The 18,507-nt window shown below is 40.6% G+C and overlaps 1 protein-coding gene across 14 annotated transcripts in view; it reads left to right on the plus strand.

Annotated features, from left to right (window-relative positions):
• sls (sallimus) overlaps positions 1–18,507 on the plus strand; it is a 188,024-nt gene that overhangs the window by 45,204 nt on the left and 124,313 nt on the right. For 13 of the 14 annotated variants that reach the window (XM_076528787.1, XM_076528778.1, XM_076528791.1 and 10 more), the window contains 17 exons: positions 971–1,319; positions 1,812–2,050; positions 2,881–3,110; positions 3,923–4,066; positions 4,146–4,403; positions 5,493–5,636; positions 5,708–5,980; positions 6,877–7,422; positions 8,181–8,658; positions 9,410–9,990; positions 11,231–11,773; positions 12,195–12,449; positions 13,109–13,252; positions 14,575–14,976; positions 16,149–16,550; positions 17,432–17,654; positions 18,069–18,241. In XM_076528787.1, the coding sequence (XP_076384902.1) occupies positions 971–1,319; positions 1,812–2,050; positions 2,881–3,110; positions 3,923–4,066; positions 4,146–4,403; positions 5,493–5,636; positions 5,708–5,980; positions 6,877–7,422; positions 8,181–8,658; positions 9,410–9,990; positions 11,231–11,773; positions 12,195–12,449; positions 13,109–13,252; positions 14,575–14,976; positions 16,149–16,550; positions 17,432–17,654; positions 18,069–18,241 (5,384 nt within the window). The remainder of the gene's footprint in view (positions 1–970; positions 1,320–1,811; positions 2,051–2,880; positions 3,111–3,922; positions 4,067–4,145; positions 4,404–5,492; positions 5,637–5,707; positions 5,981–6,876; positions 7,423–8,180; positions 8,659–9,409; positions 9,991–11,230; positions 11,774–12,194; positions 12,450–13,108; positions 13,253–14,574; positions 14,977–16,148; positions 16,551–17,431; positions 17,655–18,068; positions 18,242–18,507) is intronic. The other variant, XM_076528768.1, reaches the window with a different exon arrangement.

The raw sequence follows: 18,507 nt of genomic DNA on the forward strand, positions 1-18,507 counted from the left end.
ATTACTATACAGTAGCGGGAATATATTTAAAACCACTTGAAAAACGGTATAACTTTTTTTAAAACTGAACCAAATGACTTTTTTTAGATGATAGAGGGATCAGTCTACCAGACAACGATCCTGACACTGTTTTAAAATTTTGCTATTACTTGGAATGAGAAAAAAAATTAACAAACTCATGTTTTTCAACTCTTTGATCTGACCCCATAACGATAATTTAAAAAATGCATTTTATAGATCTCCGTAAATTACAAGTCATTTGGTCCAGTTTTTAAAAAAAGTTATACCATTTTTCAAGTGGTCTTAAATATATGTCCGCTACTGTATATTATTACATATACTATATATATACTAGTATATAAGTATATAATAAGTATGATAGTAGTACTCAGTATATAACAATAGATTTTTTTTTTATTTCAAACGATAAATCTTCAAATCTGCATTTACTAAAAAATAATAACATTGAGATTTCATGAACAATTTCCCCTACAGTCATATATTATTACTTATCTAAATTCCCTCGCCAAAAACAATATACAGGGTGTCCCAAAAATGTCTCGCAATCCGGAAATGGCGGGTTCCTCGGATCATTGGAAGCAGCTTCTCCTTTACAAAAATTTTCTCCGAGGCACCGTTAACGAGTTATTAACGAAAACCAGTGACCAATAAGAATCGAGTACGGCTGACGCGAGGCGGCCCAGCCAACCAGCGCACGAAGCCCAGTTCCGCTCATTGGCTCGGTCGCCTCGCGCCAGCCAAGCTCGTCTCTCATTGGTCACTGTTTTTCATTAATAACTCGTTAACGGTGCCTCGGAGAAAATTTTTATAAAGGAAGAAGTTGCTTCAAAAGACCCGAGGAACCCGCCACTTTCGGATTGCGAGACATTTTTGGGACACCCTGTATCTTATCGAGGACACAAAACTATTACGATTATTGCCCCAATGCTAAACAACGATTGTTTCGCAGGTTTGATTGCCGCGTGACCGGCCGCCCTTACCCGGAAGTGACATGGTACATAAACGGGCAACAAGTGGCCAACGACTTCACCCACAAGATCCTGGTGAACGAGTCCGGCAACAATTCATTGATGATCACGAACGTGAGCCGGTCGGACGCCGGCGTTGTCACCTGCGTAGCGAGAAACAAAGCCGGCGAGACCTCCTTCGAATGCAACCTGAACGTTATCGAGAAGGAGCAAGTGGTCGCGCCGAAGTTCGTCGAACGATTCACAACAACGAATGTCAAGGAAGGCGAACCGGTCGTGTTCATGGCGCGCGCGGTTGGCACACCTGTGCCGCGTATCACCTGGCAGAAGGTGATACCCTCTACCTAGAAACTAATATTGCAAACCGATCGATCGGTTGCCGTTCGAATATCATCGTTCGCTAATTTCGGAACGCGGCTGCGCGCTGTGAAAATTCTGTCGCGAAAATAAACTTTGTCTTTACAACGACTTTCGATATTTACATGCGGTATGTAATATCTTTTCCTTTTTCGATTTTTGAAAGCAACCGTACCGGATCGTGACAATTATTTCCTGAAATAAGTCTGGATTTTTTACTCAGTATACTAAATTGTTGAACAAGAAATTGCGAATTTTTAAGGGCGAGTTTAAACAAACGCGATCTTCGATGTCATCTTCTTCGATTTTTTAAGGCAACCATGCTGGATCGTGAAAATTATTTCCTGAAATAAGTCTGAGCTTTTCTTCAACGCGTTAAATTGTTCCACGCAAAATGGCGAATTTTTCGTAATTCGAGTTCCGACGATTTAATGCAGACTTTAAGGAGAATCGTTCGGTTTTCAGGACGGTGTGCCGGTAACGCCTGGTCTCGACGTGCGTATATCGACAGACGGAAGCGGAGCTTCGACTTTGGACATATCCTGCGCGAAATTGTCGGATGCAGCTTGGTACCAATGCACAGCGCAGAACGTAGCCGGCTCCACAGCCACCCGAGCTCGGCTTTTCGTGGAGACACCGAAAGGAGCAATCCCCGAACCAAGACGCCTGAATTTACCCCGACCGACGAAAGTCATCGAACCAGAGTAATTCATTTTTTCAGCTGTTGCCCAACTCTGCCGCGAAACGATCGAGTCGATGATGCACAGGGTGTCCCAAATATGTCTCGCAATCCGAAAGTGGCGGGTTCCTCGGGTCATGTGAAGCAACTTTTTCCTTTACAAAAATTTTCTCCGAGGCACCGTTAATGAGTTATTAACGAAAAACAGTGACCAATGAGAGGCGAGGTCGGCTGGCGCGAGGCGACCGAGCCAATGAGCGGAACTGGGCTTCGTGCGCTGGTTGGCTGGGCCGCCTCGCGTCAGCCGTACTCGATTCTTATTAGACATTTATTGTGAATCCGGCCACCACGAAGGTGACGCGGATATGTTTCCTCGCCCGTCAGGGCATACACAACGATGGTTACCTACCCCCCGACGGAACACCTACGAGGGGTCCGAACGTGGTTAAATCGCCGCCTTATCTCATCGTTCATTAGGCTGGGTACGGAAGACCCAGTCTTAACTCCGTGTCCGTGTAAGGAGTGTATTCTTATTAGATACTGTTTTTCGTTAATAACTCGTTAACGGTGCCTCGGAGAGAATTTTTGTAAAGGAAGAAGTTGCTTTAAATGATCCAAGGAACCCACCATTTCCGGATTGCGAGACATTTTTGGGACACTCTGCATAGTATAGTATAGCGTAGTATAATGAAATGAATATGCACATGAAAATGATTGACTCGAAACGATATATTAATGAGAGAATTTTTCTTTCATGCAAACTGGAAGCTCGATGGTACGGCTCTCGAAGTAGACACGTCGTCGATCCAGAATTGATCGATTAGGACAGTGATAATGATAGGAATATGTTTGCAGACCTGCGCCTGGCCCCGAAGTGATTTATTTGCGACACGTGGAACGCGCCAAGCCGTATTTGCCTCCGCCCGAGGAGGACAGAGTTTATCCACCGCCACGTTTTATTATACCACTGAAGGACGTCCATCAGATCGAGGGTGGACGAATTCACTTCGAGGCCAGAATCGAACCGGTGGGCGATCCCACCATGAGGGTAGAGTGGTATGTCAATGGAAGAGCTCTCGATGCTAGTAAGTTCGCTATATTTTCATATTCTAATCCATGTTCTAAATTCAGAAACAATTAATTTCTTGTAATTGAAAAGAATTCACTTTCTGAATTCAGAAAGAATTTATTTTCTAAAATCAAGAAGAATTAATTTCCTAATACAAAAGGGAATCCATTTTCTAATCATCAGAAAGAATGAGGCAATTTCTAAAATAAAAAAGAATTAATTTTCTAAATTCAGGAAGAATTTCATTTTTAAAATCAGAAAGAATTAGGCAATTTCTTAAAACCGAAAAGAATCAGGCATTTCCTTACAATCAAAAAGGATAAATTTTCTAAAATACAAAAGAATTCCTTTTCTAGAATGTGAAAAAGAATGAATTTCCTAAAATCAGAATGAATTAATTCCCTGAAATAAAAAATAATTCATTTTCTAAATTCAGAAAGAATTTTATTTTTTAAATCAGAAAGAATCAGGTAATTTCTTAAAATCAAAAAGGATTAATTTCCTAAAATAAAAAGGAATTAATTTCCTAAAATGTGAAAGAATGAATTTCCTAAAATAGAAAATAATACATTTCCTAAATTCAGAAAGAATTCCATTTTTAAAATTAGAAAGAATCAGGCAATTTCTTAAAATTAAAAAATGATTAATTTCCTAAAATAAAAAGGAATTCATTTCCTAAAATGTGAAAGAATGAATGTCCTAAAATCTGAAAGAATTAATGTCTCAAAATGAGAAAGAATTCATCGTTCAACATCAGAAATAGATTGACTTTTATCTCTAACAATTAATATTTGCGAGTTGAATCTAACGTAAGCTCATGATCCCCAGGTTCCCGAGCGACTTCCATTTTCCGATTTGGCTTCATTTCTCTCGACCTCATCAGCATCGTGATCCAAGACAGCGGTGAATACGTGTGCCGCGTGGTGAGTTCGACCGGAGTCGCTGAATCTCGAGCTACCCTCAGCGTCACAGGTATGACATCGTTGATCAATACCAATGCGAAGACACCGGCGAGCCCCTTTTTTTTCTTACACGAACCAATTGATTTCAGCACGCGCGACAATCGAACAGGCAAGCCAACACCCCGATAGCCTTCAATATATCCAACAGCTCGAGGATTACTCGAAATATCAAAGGCAGGAGAGTGTGGAGGAGATCTCTCCACAGCGGCCGGCCTTCATCCGACCGCTCCAGGATCTAGGAGAGCTGCAGGAAGGTCGGAACGCCCATTTTGAGGCGCAGCTGACCCCTGTTAGCGATCCCACGATGAAAGTGGAGTGGTACAAGGATGGCAGGCCAATCACAGCAAGTAAGCATCATCGAGTCGGCTTTTTAAAAATCAACTTTCCAATAATGTAATCGTCTCCGTGAACTAAACGCGATTTTGTCGCTTCCAAACCGAAGGGCATAACCGATAATTGATAATTAGACTGATTAGAATTGATAACTGGATCCTTACGCAAGATTAAAATTATATTAATTATTATTAATAATAATATAATATTTTTAATATAACGATATAATTAATATTATATTAGTAATTATTATTAATAATAGAATATGAATTATATTATTATATTAATTATCATATTAATCGGTCATGGCGAACATGAGTGATGTAGAAATTGCTCTTTTTTTAATGATTACAGTGAGTTACAAATTATTACACGGATATCCTTAAATTCGTTTAATTATTCCATCGTTTGAATTTATTTTTTAATCATTTATATTATTTCTTTTAAATTCTTTCGGTTCGTTTATTATCTTTATATATCAGTGCTTAAAATCCACAGTCTATCGACAGTGATTTCTGAAGCTATAAAGCACCCCGTTTCAGTAATTATTGACTCAAACTAAATATTCAACGAGTCTCGAAATAATAGCTCTACCATCGATTCACTCTTCGTAGAATATTGAAGTTTAACCATCAACTCGCGTCACATTTTAATTCACGATTTATGTGAAAGTATTTGATAGGTATGATTCAAGCTGTTTTACCGGTCTTTATCATTTGGAATCAGCCTGCTTTAGTCTCACACATTTCCATAGTTAATCGGTGAGGTAGAACTAGAATACTTGATACGAACATGCTAATTTTCTAATTAGAATATGATAATATAATATATTAATATTATATTATAATATAATATAATATAATAATAATATATATAATATATAATATTAAAATAATAATGTGTTAATTAGAACATTTCTTGCGAACGTGCTAAACGTTACTCAAATATAGAGTAGTCTAGTTTACCGAGTTCTTGAAAAAGCAACGCTTTTGTAGATGATTAGAGCAGCATGATTCTGAGACAGTTTTGCAACCTGTTCCCATCTTTGTCACATTTAATATCGCACTCGTCCATATGTTTATCGAGCAACCGTTGTTTTCCAGGCTCAAGAATCACAACCATCTTCAACTTCGGGTACGTCTCGCTCAATATAATGCACCTACGAGCTGAAGATGCGGGTTCTTACACCGTGAGAGCTGTGAACCGCTTGGGAGAGGCTGTCAGCTCCGCGTCTCTCCGTGTCTTTGGTGAGACTTCGCGTTATTTCTCATCGTATTACCGCGATCTCCCCTTCTTTTTTAACAGCAACATTTTACAGCACGCACAAGCGTTACCTCCGAATTGGGTATCCCCGAGCAACAGCGATATATTGAAGCTGCCGAGGAGTTGGAAGCCTATCAACAGGCCATGCACCAGAAGTACGTACAGGAGCAGCCTGAACCGACTAGCCCACCGGACTTCAAGTCACCTATCAAGGATCAGAACAGCATCAGAGAGGGCGGATTCGCCCATTTCGAAGCACGTTTAGAGCCAGTCGGCGACCCCGATCTTAGAGTCGAATGGCTCAAGGATGGACGCCCTGTAGAAGCTAGTCAGTATACGTTCCACATCGCTTCAACTAAAAAGCTGCTTCGCATAAGAGAATAACGATTGCTTTAAACGAATTTTAAAGTGGACCAATATTTTTGAAACCCAATAATATTGCTTAATAGTAGTCAACATGACTTAATGTCAATATTTGAAATCCAGTAGTATTGCTTAATATTAGTCAATATAATTTTATGAATATTTGAAATAATCCAGTAATATTGCTTAATATTGGTAAATATAACTTTATGAACATTTGAGGCACAGTAATATTGCTTAATATTGGTAAATATAAGTCTATGAACATTTGAAGCATAATAATATTGCTTAATATTGGTAAATATAACTTTATGAACACTTGAAGCACAACAATATTGCTTAATATTTGTAAATATAACTTTATGAACACTTGAAGCACAGTAATATTGCTTAATATTGGTAAATATATCTTTGTAAACATTTGAAACCCAATAATATTGCTTAATATAAATCTAATTTTATAAACATTTGAAGGCCAATAATATTGCTTAATATTAGCAAATCTAACTTTATAAACATTTGAAAGCCAATAATATTGCTTAATATTAGCAAATATAACTTTATAAACATTTGAAAGCCAATAATATTGCTTAATATTAGTAAATCTAACTTTATAAACATTTGAAAGCCAATAATATTGCTTAATATTAGCAAATCTAACTTTATAAACATTTGAAAGCCAATGATATTACTTAATATTAGCAAATGTAACTTTATAAACATTTGAAAGCCAATAATGTTGCTTAATATTGGAAAATATGACTTTATCAACATTTGAAACACAATACTATCGCTTAGTAATATTAGTTGCAATTCAGACATCGACCGTACCGATTCTAACGACCCGCATCCTTTTCCCAGGCTCACGTATCACGACGTTCTTCAACTTCGGCTACGTGGCGCTCACCATTAAATACGTAACGATCTACGACGTCGGTGTGTACACGTGCCGCGCCTACAACCGCGTTGGCGAGGCGCACACCACCGCTCAATTGAGCGTGATCAGCAAGAACGATGTGATCTATGATAGCCAACACCCCACCGGACTTCAGAAAATACAGAGCCTCGAGGACTCGAGCAGATACTCGCGACAGGTGCAGGAGGAGACACAGGTGACCCAGGCGCCCCGGTTCCTGGGCAATCTGAAGGGCACCAACAAGATCGTCGAGGGGCAACGTGCCCACTTCGAGGCTCGTGTCGAACCTCAGAGCGACTTAACCATGAAGATCGAATGGTACCACAACGGGAAACCGATCACCGCCGCGAACAGAATTCAAACCTACCACGATTTCGGATACGTCGCCATCGATATACTTCAAGTCAGATCCGAGGACGCCGGGACTTACACCGTCGTCGCCAGGAACGCCCTCGGCGAGGCTCGATTGGCTGCCACCATGGTTGTGGAAAGTGAGTTTTCTGTTTTATTATGTAGATTTGCTTGTGCAGATTTTTCATCGACACCAGAACTACCGAATCCTAAACGTGGATAATTTATACAGGGTGTCCCGAAAATGCCTCGCAATCCGGAAATGGGAGGTTCCTGAGGTTATTTGAAGCAACTTTTTCCTTTGCGAAAATTTTCTCCGAGGCTTCGTTTACGAGTTATTAACGAAAAACACTGACCAATAAGAGGCGAGCTCGGCTGGCGCGCGGCGACCCAGCCAACGAATGCACGGAGCCCAGTTCCGCTCATTGGCTCGGTCGTCACTGTTTTTCGTTAATAACTCGTAAACGAATCCGCGGATTGCATTTTCGCTAAAGAAAAGGTTGCTTCAAATCACCTCAGGAATCCCCTACTTTCGGATTGTAAGACATTTTTCGGATACCCTGTATTATTCGATATAAATGACAAGATTGGATTTATTTAAATTTTCTACGATTTTTATTGTAATACATTAGACCACTGATAATACATTATTATAAAATGATATGTAATAGTGACTTATAATGATCAAGAAGTTGATCGACAAATTTAGAAACGTTTCTATAATTTCAATAACTGAAAGGAAATTTTGTTCATTTGGCATTTTGACTGGTTCGGTAGTTCTAGTTTATTTATTATTATTATTTATTTCCAACAATTCTCCTCCCGCATAAATAATTCTGCCTGTAATTATAGAACTTCTAAAATCGACGTTCGACTAACGTTCCAATATTAATTCCAGCACGGTCCGGCGTGGACACGAGCAGCATGCACCGGGTGTCCTACGAGAAAACGCAGCGTCTCGAGGAATCGAAGTTCGTCGAGCCGCACTACCACATCGAGGAGATCTCGAAATCGAAGCCGATCTTCGTTCAGCCATTGAGCGACCCGAAGCCGGTCAGCGAGGGCAAGAACATCCATCTGGAGTGCCGGTTGGAGCCGATGGGCGACCCGACGATGAGGGTCGAATGGTTCCAAAATGGCCGACCGGTCACCGTCGGCTCCAGATTCAGAACTTACTACGACTTCGGTTTCGTCGCTCTGGACATCGTGCACTCGACCGTCCTCGACTCTGGGGAATACACCGTCAGAGCCACCAATCATCTTGGCACTGCTCACACGTCGGCCTGCGTCCGGGTCATTGGAAGATCCGACATCGTCACCGAGACCCAACACGAGCAATCCTTGGAGCAAATTCAGATGCTGGAGGATTCGTCGAAGTTAGTCATCATTATCGAATCATTCAATTGAATCGTTAACTATTAGACGGCGGTTTATATGCATTTATGGCAAAATTAAGTAGCCGAGATATTAATACAGCGTGTCCCAAAAAATGTCTCGCTAACTAAAAGTGGAAGATTCCTGAGGTTATTTGAAGCAACTTTTTCCTTAGCGAAAATGTTCTACGAGGCTCCGTTCACGAGTTATCGACGAAAAACAGTGGCCAATGGGCGGCGAGATTGGCCGGCACTCCGCCCTTGCGGCCAATGCTGCGTCGCGCTGCCCGTCTGACGCAGCGGCAGTACTAGGCGTGGGCGAAGCGTCAGCCGAGCTCGCCTCTGATTGGTCACTGTTTTTCGTTAATAACTCGTTAACGGTGCCTCGGAGAAAATTTTTCTAAAGGAAAAAGTTGCTTCAAATAACCTCAGGAACCTCCTATTTCCGGATTGTGAGACATTTTCGAGACACCCTGTATAAATATGAGTGTATAAAATTTTGCATATATAAATATAAGCATATAAAATGTTGCATCGTTTAAATTCTCGTTATACTCCTCAACAAAAAAAGCCATCATTTTTATATCTTCTCGCCATCCGAGCGATTCTAATTTCTGCAATCAATTTCTCAGCCGAGTCTCTCTAACAGAAAGATTTATACCGCTTGACCCAAATACGAAAATTATGTTTACTTTCAAACGGCGCGAAGTTGCGACTTGATTTTGTCTACAATGTACGCTTTGCCTTGACGCAGATACCGCAGGACTCAACAGGAAGAGGTGACCGTGATGCAGGCGCCGCAGTTCACCCGACCCCTGCACAACATCGAAACGGTGGAGCTGACCAATGTGCACCTTGAGTGCCGTCTTCAGCCCGTCGGCGACGCCACGATGAAGGTCGAATGGTTCGTGAACGGTAGAGCAGTGAAGACCGGCCACAGATTCCGACCATCTTACGAGTTCGACTACGTGGCGCTCGACATCCTTGGCGTGTACCCCGACGACTCGGGCGTCTACACCTGCCAAGCCAGGAATCAGCTCGGCGAGGCGGTCACATCCTGCTCCGTCCGCGTGCACGCCAAGAAGGATCTTCTTCTGGAGACCCACCATCCGGAGGGCTTGGAAAGGATACAGTACCTGGAGGACGCGTCCAGGTACAAGAGACACGAGATCGTCGACGAGGTTGTCACCGTGAAGCCCAGATTCATCACCGCGCCGAAGAACCAGGAGAACCTGCGCGAGGGTGAACACGCCCACTTCGAGTGCAAATTGGAACCAGTGACGGACTCGAACCTGAAGGTCGAGTGGTATAAGAATGGTCGTCCGGTTACAATAGGTGGGTATGATTATTGTCGCGTCGTTAACCCCTTGCCGCACTTTGACGAGTCTGATTTGTGATGAAAATTTCTAGTAATATCGTATTGAGTATACGGAGTGTTCTAGAATTGTTCCTGAGGTCATTCGAAGCAACCTTTTCCTTAGCGAAAATGTTCTACGGCGCTTCGTTTACGAGTTATTCCCCGCGAGGGCGGGGCGCCAGCCGAGCTCGCCTTTCATTTGTCAGTGTTATTTGTTAATAACTCGTGAACGATGCTTCAGAGAACATTTTTGTAAAGGAAAAAGTTACTTGAAATGACCTCAGGAACCCGCTTGGAACGGCTTCTCGCTTGTGCAATAATTTTGGGACACCCGGTAGATATAAAACTGTTCTTTAAAATTGGAATAAAATTCTAATCAGTTGACATCAATGTTTAAGCATTCGAGTAAATTTAGGCACACGATAAATAAAAATTTTGTTTCTCTCCTGAGAAATTATTGCAGTCGAAAAATTTCTAAAATATCTGTAAAAAAATGGCACGTCAAGAGGTTAATCATTGGACATTGCACATTTTATGCAGCTCCGATGAAAATAGGTAGATCGAAAGGAAAATTAGCAAAAGCGTTTGGACAATTCGTTAACCCTTTGCCCTCGAAGCCACTTCAACTGTAAATCTAAAATAATCGTTCCGACTTATAGTATCTCCATTTCGTACGACAAAGTGCATTTTATGTGTATGAAATTGAGCCTTGCGACTCGCTTAATAGTTACGCTGTTAACAATTTTTTAAATTTAAACTTCGATAACATTAAAATGATCTTGGAACGTGATACAACATCTTCAGCGGTGCCCGGGGTCACCGCTCGAGTGCAAAGGATTAATCGCGTTAAAATGTTAAGAAAACGAACGAACGTCGATGCGATTCCTCCATACTACAATTAACCCTTTCCACTCGAGTGGCGATTCTGAGGCGCCACTAAAAATTACTATACTATTTTTCAAAATAACTGTAACAGTATCAGACTCGTTTATATCTAAAGGACTGTTAAAATTGCAAGTTTTGTACTTGCCAATAAGCTTCCATATGCATGAATCGCAATAAATCAAATGAAACGGAAACATTGTAGATCAGAAAATATGTTTAAAATATAATTAAAATAGCTTCGAGTGCAAAGGGTTAACATTTGTATTTCGCGCGAAGATCCGCTGCAAGTTAGAATAAAAAACGCGAATCTGAAAGATCAATTGTAATCCGCAGGACACCGATTCCGTCCGATACACGACTTCGGCTACGTCGCTCTGGACGTGATCGACCTGATCGCCGAGGACTCCGGCACCTACACCTGCCGCGCCGTGAACCTCGTCGGCAGCGACGAGGTGTCGTGCACCCTGTCCTGCCGATCGACCGCCCAGATATTGACGGACACTCAAAACGAGCTCGGTCTCGAGCGGATCCACTATCTCGAGGATCGGACCAAGTATCATCGCCAGGAGGTCGTCGAGGAGACCACCACCCAGGCGCCGATCTTCACCACGTCCTTGAACAATGTCGAGATCAAGGAGGGACAGAGGGCGCACTTCGAGTGCAGGCTGATCCCCGTGTCCGATGTGACGATGAAAGTCGAATGGTTCCATAACAACAAGCCGGTCAAAGCCGGCTCCAGATTCGTCGAGACCAACAGCTTCGGATTCGTGGCCCTTGACATCATGTACGCCTATCCTGAAGACTCCGGCACCTACACTTGCCGGGCCAAGAACATCATTGGGGAGGCTATTACCTCGGCCACTGCGGTTGTGCACTGTGAGTTCCGCGACATTTTTCTGTGCGATGCATTTCATGTTTTTTTCATTGAAACAGCGTTGCGTTCTTTCAAATATTTATTTCATGGAAAGATTGATGTTCGTTGAGGTAATTGTACAATATTTGCATCATTGAGATAATTTTATATTTGGTAAAATAGTTTTATATTCAGTGAAATAATTTTATATTCGGTTAAATATAATTATACGTTTGTTCAAATATTTATTTCATTAGAATACTTTTATATTCATTAAATTAATTTAATATTCATTCAAATAATTTGACATTCAGTAATCTAACTTTACATTTATTAAAATAATTTTATGTTTATTGAAGTAATAATGTAACAAGTAAGGGTAAAAGTAAACGCGTTCTCATATTTTTTCTTCTCTGTGACAATAAAATCGTTATTTTCGAACAGCGAAAAAATCAATTTACATGGAGACACAAAACGAAGAGACCCTGCAACGTCTTCGCTATTTGGAGGACACCTCGCGTTACCAGCGCAAAACGACGACGGAGGAAACCGTTACGCAAGCACCGGTCTTCACGATGCCGATCAAAGATCTCAAAGTCGCAGAAAATCAGGCGGCACATTTCGAGGCTCGCGTGATTCCTGTCGGCGACTCCAAATTGAAAGTCGAATGGCTGAGAAACGGCGTTCCTATTTCAGCTTGTGAGTACTGTTCGCAACGTTTCGGACGATCGATAGTATTCGAATCACTGGCAAGAAGAAAGCATAGTTGACAAAGATTCCGAATCGAAGCACATTTCACACGCTACATAAATTTCCATTTGATTCTGATCTCTGTAAACAAATTTAGTTGTAAAATAGCAACAAAGTTTTTTATAGCAACCAACAGATACAGGATGTCCCAGAATTATTGCACGGACGGCAAATGATTCCTGAAATCATTTGGAGCAACTTTTTCCTTTGCAAAAATGCAATCCGCGGCTTCGTTTGCGAGTTATTAACGAAAAACAGTAACCAATAAGAGGCGTGCGCGGCCGGGGCGACGCCCTCGCGGCCAATGCCGCGTCGCGCTGGCCGTCTGACGCAGCGGCAGTGTTCGCGAGGGCGGAGCGTCAGCCGTGCTCCCCTCTCACTGGTTAGCGTTTATTCGTTGATAACTCGTAAACGAAGCCTTGTAGAACATTTCCGCAAAGGAAAAAGTTGCTTGAAATGACCTCGGGAATCTCTAATTTCCAGCTTGCGCAATAATTTTGGGATAAAATATATTTCTACCGCGACTAATCTGTCTCGATCAAGTATCTAATAAAATAGTCGATAGAAAATTATGGAACACTTTGGAATTAACGGCGATCTTTCCACAGCCAATCGCGTGACCACGATGCACGATTTCGGCTACGTCGCTCTGAACATGAAGTACGTTAATCCCGAGGACTCGGGTACTTATACTTGCCGTGCAGTGAACGACCTCGGCGAAGCAGTCACGTCGGCGACCCTCTTCGTTCAATGTAAGTAATACACACGGACAAATGAGAAATAACAAATGCGGTTATATCTCACCGCATTGAACGAAGCTTCAATTTTTCTAGCACCGTTGTTGTCTCGTAAGCTACAGAAAGTGCATCCAGTTCATAGAAATAGTAGTTAACACCGTAGCCCTACGTATTCTGTGTGCAGCAAATCTTTTCCCCTATTTTTTTTTTTTTTTTAGTAGAGTGTTCGTAGAACTTTGTTTTTCTTTCTTGTTTACTTTTTCGATGGATTTTTGTGGACTTTTTGTTGATGGCTTGTTCATAATCTTTCGTTTCTTTTTCTCCTCGCGAATACAAGCTACTCCACAGATTTCTACTGCGAACACGAAACAGATTTTCTCACGTTCATCCACACGTTACCACCATGGACCGTTACATCGAATCTTCTCAAATCGATTTCTCGGTTATTTTTCAATTATTTTTGATTGTTTTATCATTTCTCGAGGTAACGTTAATATCCATTACTATTGTTCGAGGTAACAATAATAACCATTATTATTTCTCGAGGTAACAATAATATCCATTGTAACTTTTATTATAATATCTCGCCTTCTGTATCTTATTGCTTTGTAATATCTCACTTTTTATATCTCATTGTGTTATAATATCTAACTATTCTTACTGAGTCATTCGCTGTTACAAAAGTTATTATTTATATTAATAAGAAATTGTTATAGAGAATTAATAGGGGGCTGTTATTAATAGTGTAAGGGTTGTTTACGTTAAAACTATTCGTAATTTTTTCTTCGAAGTGACGAGAAGGTTATACGTACATACACCCTGTCTATTAAAAATACAGAATGTCCCATAATTATGTTAACAACCGGAAGGAGGCGATCCCAGAGATTATTTGAAGCAATTTTTTCCTTTACAAAAATTTTCTTCGAGGCATCGTTAACGAGTTATTAACGAAAAACAGTTGACCAATGAGCGGCGAGCCCGTCTAGCGCTAGGCGGCCGAGCCAATCAGCGGAACGGGGCTTCGATCGCCCGTTGGCCCGGCCGCGTGGTGCTTGTCGCGTGGCGTCTGCCGCGCTCGCCTCTCATTGGTCACTGCTTTTCCGTTAATAACTCGTAAACGAAGCCTCGCAGAACATTTTCGCAAAGGAAAAAGTTGCTTCGAATGACCTCAGGAATCACGACCTTGGGTCTCAACATAATTATGGCACATTCTGTGTATCGCTGTACGCGCAAAAATTACCGCAAATGAGAAACAAAGCGAAACGGCTCGCGTCGCGTCACGAATCCATACAACGGCACAAAACACTGACAAGAAAATACTGTTTCCCGCTAAACAGCGAAAGCGGCGCTGCAATTGGAGTCGCAGCACGAGAGCGCGCTGTCGAAGATCCAGATCCTGGAGGACACCAGCAGGTACCAGCGCCGCGAGGAAGAGGAGATCGTCGTGAAAGAGAAACCCCGGTTCACGGTCCAACTGAACGGGCCCACCAACCTAGTCGAAGGTCAAAGCGCACACTATGAGTGCCGTATCGAACCTTACCCCGACCCGACCATGAAGGTCGAGTGGTTCCACAATGGGAAACCACTCTCGATCGGTCACAGGTACAGAACCACTTGTGACTTCGGGTTCGCCGCTTTGGACGTTCTGACCGTGTACGCCGAGGACTCCGGCACGTACACCTGCCAGGCCACCAATAGACTGGGATCGGCCCAGAGCTCGATCAATTTGAACGTGAAATGTAAGTACCGGAAACAGGCTGGATTCCTGCGGAATTCTTTACGGCAGTTGGGAGCTGAAGCGGGCGTGTCTTTCACCTTCCGGTTCTTTTCATTCTTTTTCTTTCTTTCTTTTTTTTATATTTAAGGTTCGGTTAGACTACAGCGAATATTTAATGTAAATAATGAGGAACGATGGAGTCGAACTGGAAAGAAAAATTCGTGCAAAGGAGAGTAAGGGTAGAATAACTTTTACGTTTTTAATGATATTTAAACGAAAACATAATGAGATAGATTTATATATTTGTATATTTTTGTTTTAGAAACTATAGAAAATAGAAATATACAAATATGATTGATAATAAGATTTATTTGGCTACACCAAGTACGAATAAACGTAAATTATAGAGAATTAAACGGAAGAGAAAAGATGTATGTATAATATGAACATACATAAATTAAATTAACTTTGATATATAAATAAATAAATTAAATATAATATACAAATGAATTAGATTAGCTTAGATTGAATAGAATTGAATAGAATTTAATAAAATTGAATAGAATTGAATAGAATTGAACCGAATCGAATTGAATTGAATTGAATCGAAGCAAATTGATTTGAATAGAACTGAATCGTACCAAATTGAATAGAATAAAATTGAATAGATCAGAATTAAATAGAATTGAATCAAATTGAATCGAATTGAATTAGTGTAAGTTAAATTAATTTTCATTTAGCATCGCACGTCTCTTAAAATTTGAGATTCATATTTCCACTATAATTTCACTGAGTACGCGAATGATACGCCGAACGATCACAGCTCCCCGCGCCAAGTAAATCACCCATTGGGACATCACGCATTCTCCGCAACCTATAGAGAGAGTCTCTGTATTTTCACGCTTCTATAATAGCTCTGCTTCGGATCAAAGATGTCCGCTTTTCTCTTGCCGCGCTGTGCTTCGCTTCTCGATGCAGCACGTTTGTTTTTCTTGTTATTTCGACTAGAGCGTCGAATAGGAAATCATTCGAGAGAGTGAGTGAGAGAGTGAGAGAGAGAGAGAGAGAGAGAGAGAGAGAGAGAGAGAGAGAGAGAGAGTTCTGTGTCCAACGAGATCTACGCTCTGTACGTTACCATCGACGAGATGCTAAATGCTGGTGTTATTCGTTTTTCTAATCGACAATACTTTGCAGCCCGTGCCTTGATCATTCGCGACACCCAGCACGAGAGCGCCCTGAAGAAGATACAGTACCTCGAGGACGATTCCCGGTACAAGCGCACGGACCAGGAGGATCTGATCATCGCCGAGAAACCGAAATTCGGCCGGCCGTTGAAGAACATCGAGCACCTGCCGGAAGGGAAGAGCGCCCACCTCGAGGCGACCTTGACGCCCGTCAACGATCCGACGATGGTTGTCGAATGGTACCGGGACGGCCGACCGATCCCACAGGGTCACAAGTTCAAGACCACCTACGACTTCGGCTACGTCGCCCTCGACATCCTCTACGCTTATCCCGAGGACTCCGGCACCTACATGTGCAAGGCGAGAAACGCTGTCGGCGAAGCTGTCACTACGTGCGTCATCAGCGTCGACTGTGAGTCGCTAAATCGATAATTATCGTAATGAAACTGACGGGTCGATAGAAACCAAAGATCCAACGTCGCTGGACCGCGTGGAACAAAAGCTACCCTAAATTAGTTGAAGAAAAGGAAAAAAAATATGCAAGAAAATTAGGATTGCAAATTGATTAAATTGCTACTTGAATACATTGTTTGTGGAATTCTTTAAACGATTCGTTTAATCGAATGGAAAATTTATTATTATTTGCAAATGGAGTATTATTTTTATTGGTCATTTCATCGTCGTTGTTTATTATTTTAAATAAACATTGGCCAATTGTATTTGCTAAACGCTGAATCTGGAAAAAGAGCGCAAATAGATCAATTGTTAAAGGGAAGCTAAACAAATTATGTACTGTAATTATGTACTAGCAGGGTCGAGAAAGCTTAGAGATATTATAGCTATATTATAGCTATATTATTTTTTATTATTTATTATTACTTATTATTGCATTATTATATTATATTATATTATATGTAATATATAATGTAATAATAATATTATATTATATATACAATATAATATAATAATGTAATATAAGATATTATAGCAATATAAACACATAGTTATCAGTCTTACTAATATATTCGAGAATTTATAAATAAACTCTTTCGATTAGAAGACCATTTTTTACTAAAAATGTACTGTATTACATATTTACTATATTATTATACCACATATTTCAATTATGAAGAGTGTAATTGAACGTGGACAATATCCGATCGCAAACTCTAACCTTTCGGAACATCAAAATTCATAAGTTGACTAGTTATATAATATATGAAAGATCGTTTTTTTTCGATGTCTCCAACAAAAAGGATCGAAGCTGAAGGATATTCGTTTTTTCTCGAACAGCGAAACAAGGTCTCTATTTGGACACGTTGGACGCCCAGCGTTTGCAGAAGATCCGCGAATTGGAGACCGTGGAGGTGAAGCAGGAGGTCGAGAAAGAGGTCGTGCACCAGAAGCCGGTCTTCCTGACGCCGCTTAACAACCTGGATCACCTAAAGGAAGGCGAGCACGCGCACTTGGAATGCCGCGTCGAACCGATCAACGATCCAAACTTAAAGATAGAATGGTAATGAAACATGTTGCACAGATGCTTATTATCTTATCATAATTTCTTAATATCTTATTTTCACCTCATTCTTTTATATTCTCATATTTCATATCTTATTTTACTTCCTTGTTATTCGTTGCGTTTTTTATTTGTGGTATGCACTGAACGAAACAATAGTAAAACTTGAAGATAGAATGGTAATGAAACATGTTGCACAGATGCATATTATTTTATCATAATTTCTTAATATCTTATTTTCACCTCATTCTTTTACATTCTCAAATTTCTTATTTTATTTTACTTCCTTGTTATTTATTGCGTTTTTTATTTATGGCATGCACCGAATGAAACAATATTGTAATGTAAACAATGTGTTATATGCTTCGCTGTAATATGTAGTAATTAATTTAATAATGAATTGTTCTGAAACAGGTTCGTAAATGGCATCGCAGTAAGAACTGGCCATCGCTTCCGCAAAACCCATGATTTCGGCTATGTGGCACTTGATATCTTGTACACCTACCCAGAAGATGCTGGCACTTACATGTGCAAAGCTACCAATCTTGCTGGCGAAGCTGTCAATACGTGCACCATCAAAGTTGGCTGTAAGTAAATTCCCATTAAGCTCACAGTTATTCGTGTAGAAGTATACAGATATACGAATGTCAATTGATTTAAATACTAGACATTGATTTCTTAACAAGAATAAATTGATTCTAATATTAGACATTGATTTCTTGACAAATATCAATTGATTCAATTATTAGACATTGATTTCTTAACAAGACTAAATTGATTCAAACAATAGACATCAATTTCTTAACAAATATCAATTGATTAAAATATTAAATATTGATATCTTAACAAAAAT

Source organism: Megalopta genalis, chromosome 1 (assembly GCF_051020955.1).
Source record: "Megalopta genalis isolate 19385.01 chromosome 1, iyMegGena1_principal, whole genome shotgun sequence".
Lineage (NCBI taxonomy): Eukaryota > Metazoa > Arthropoda > Insecta > Hymenoptera > Halictidae > Megalopta > Megalopta genalis.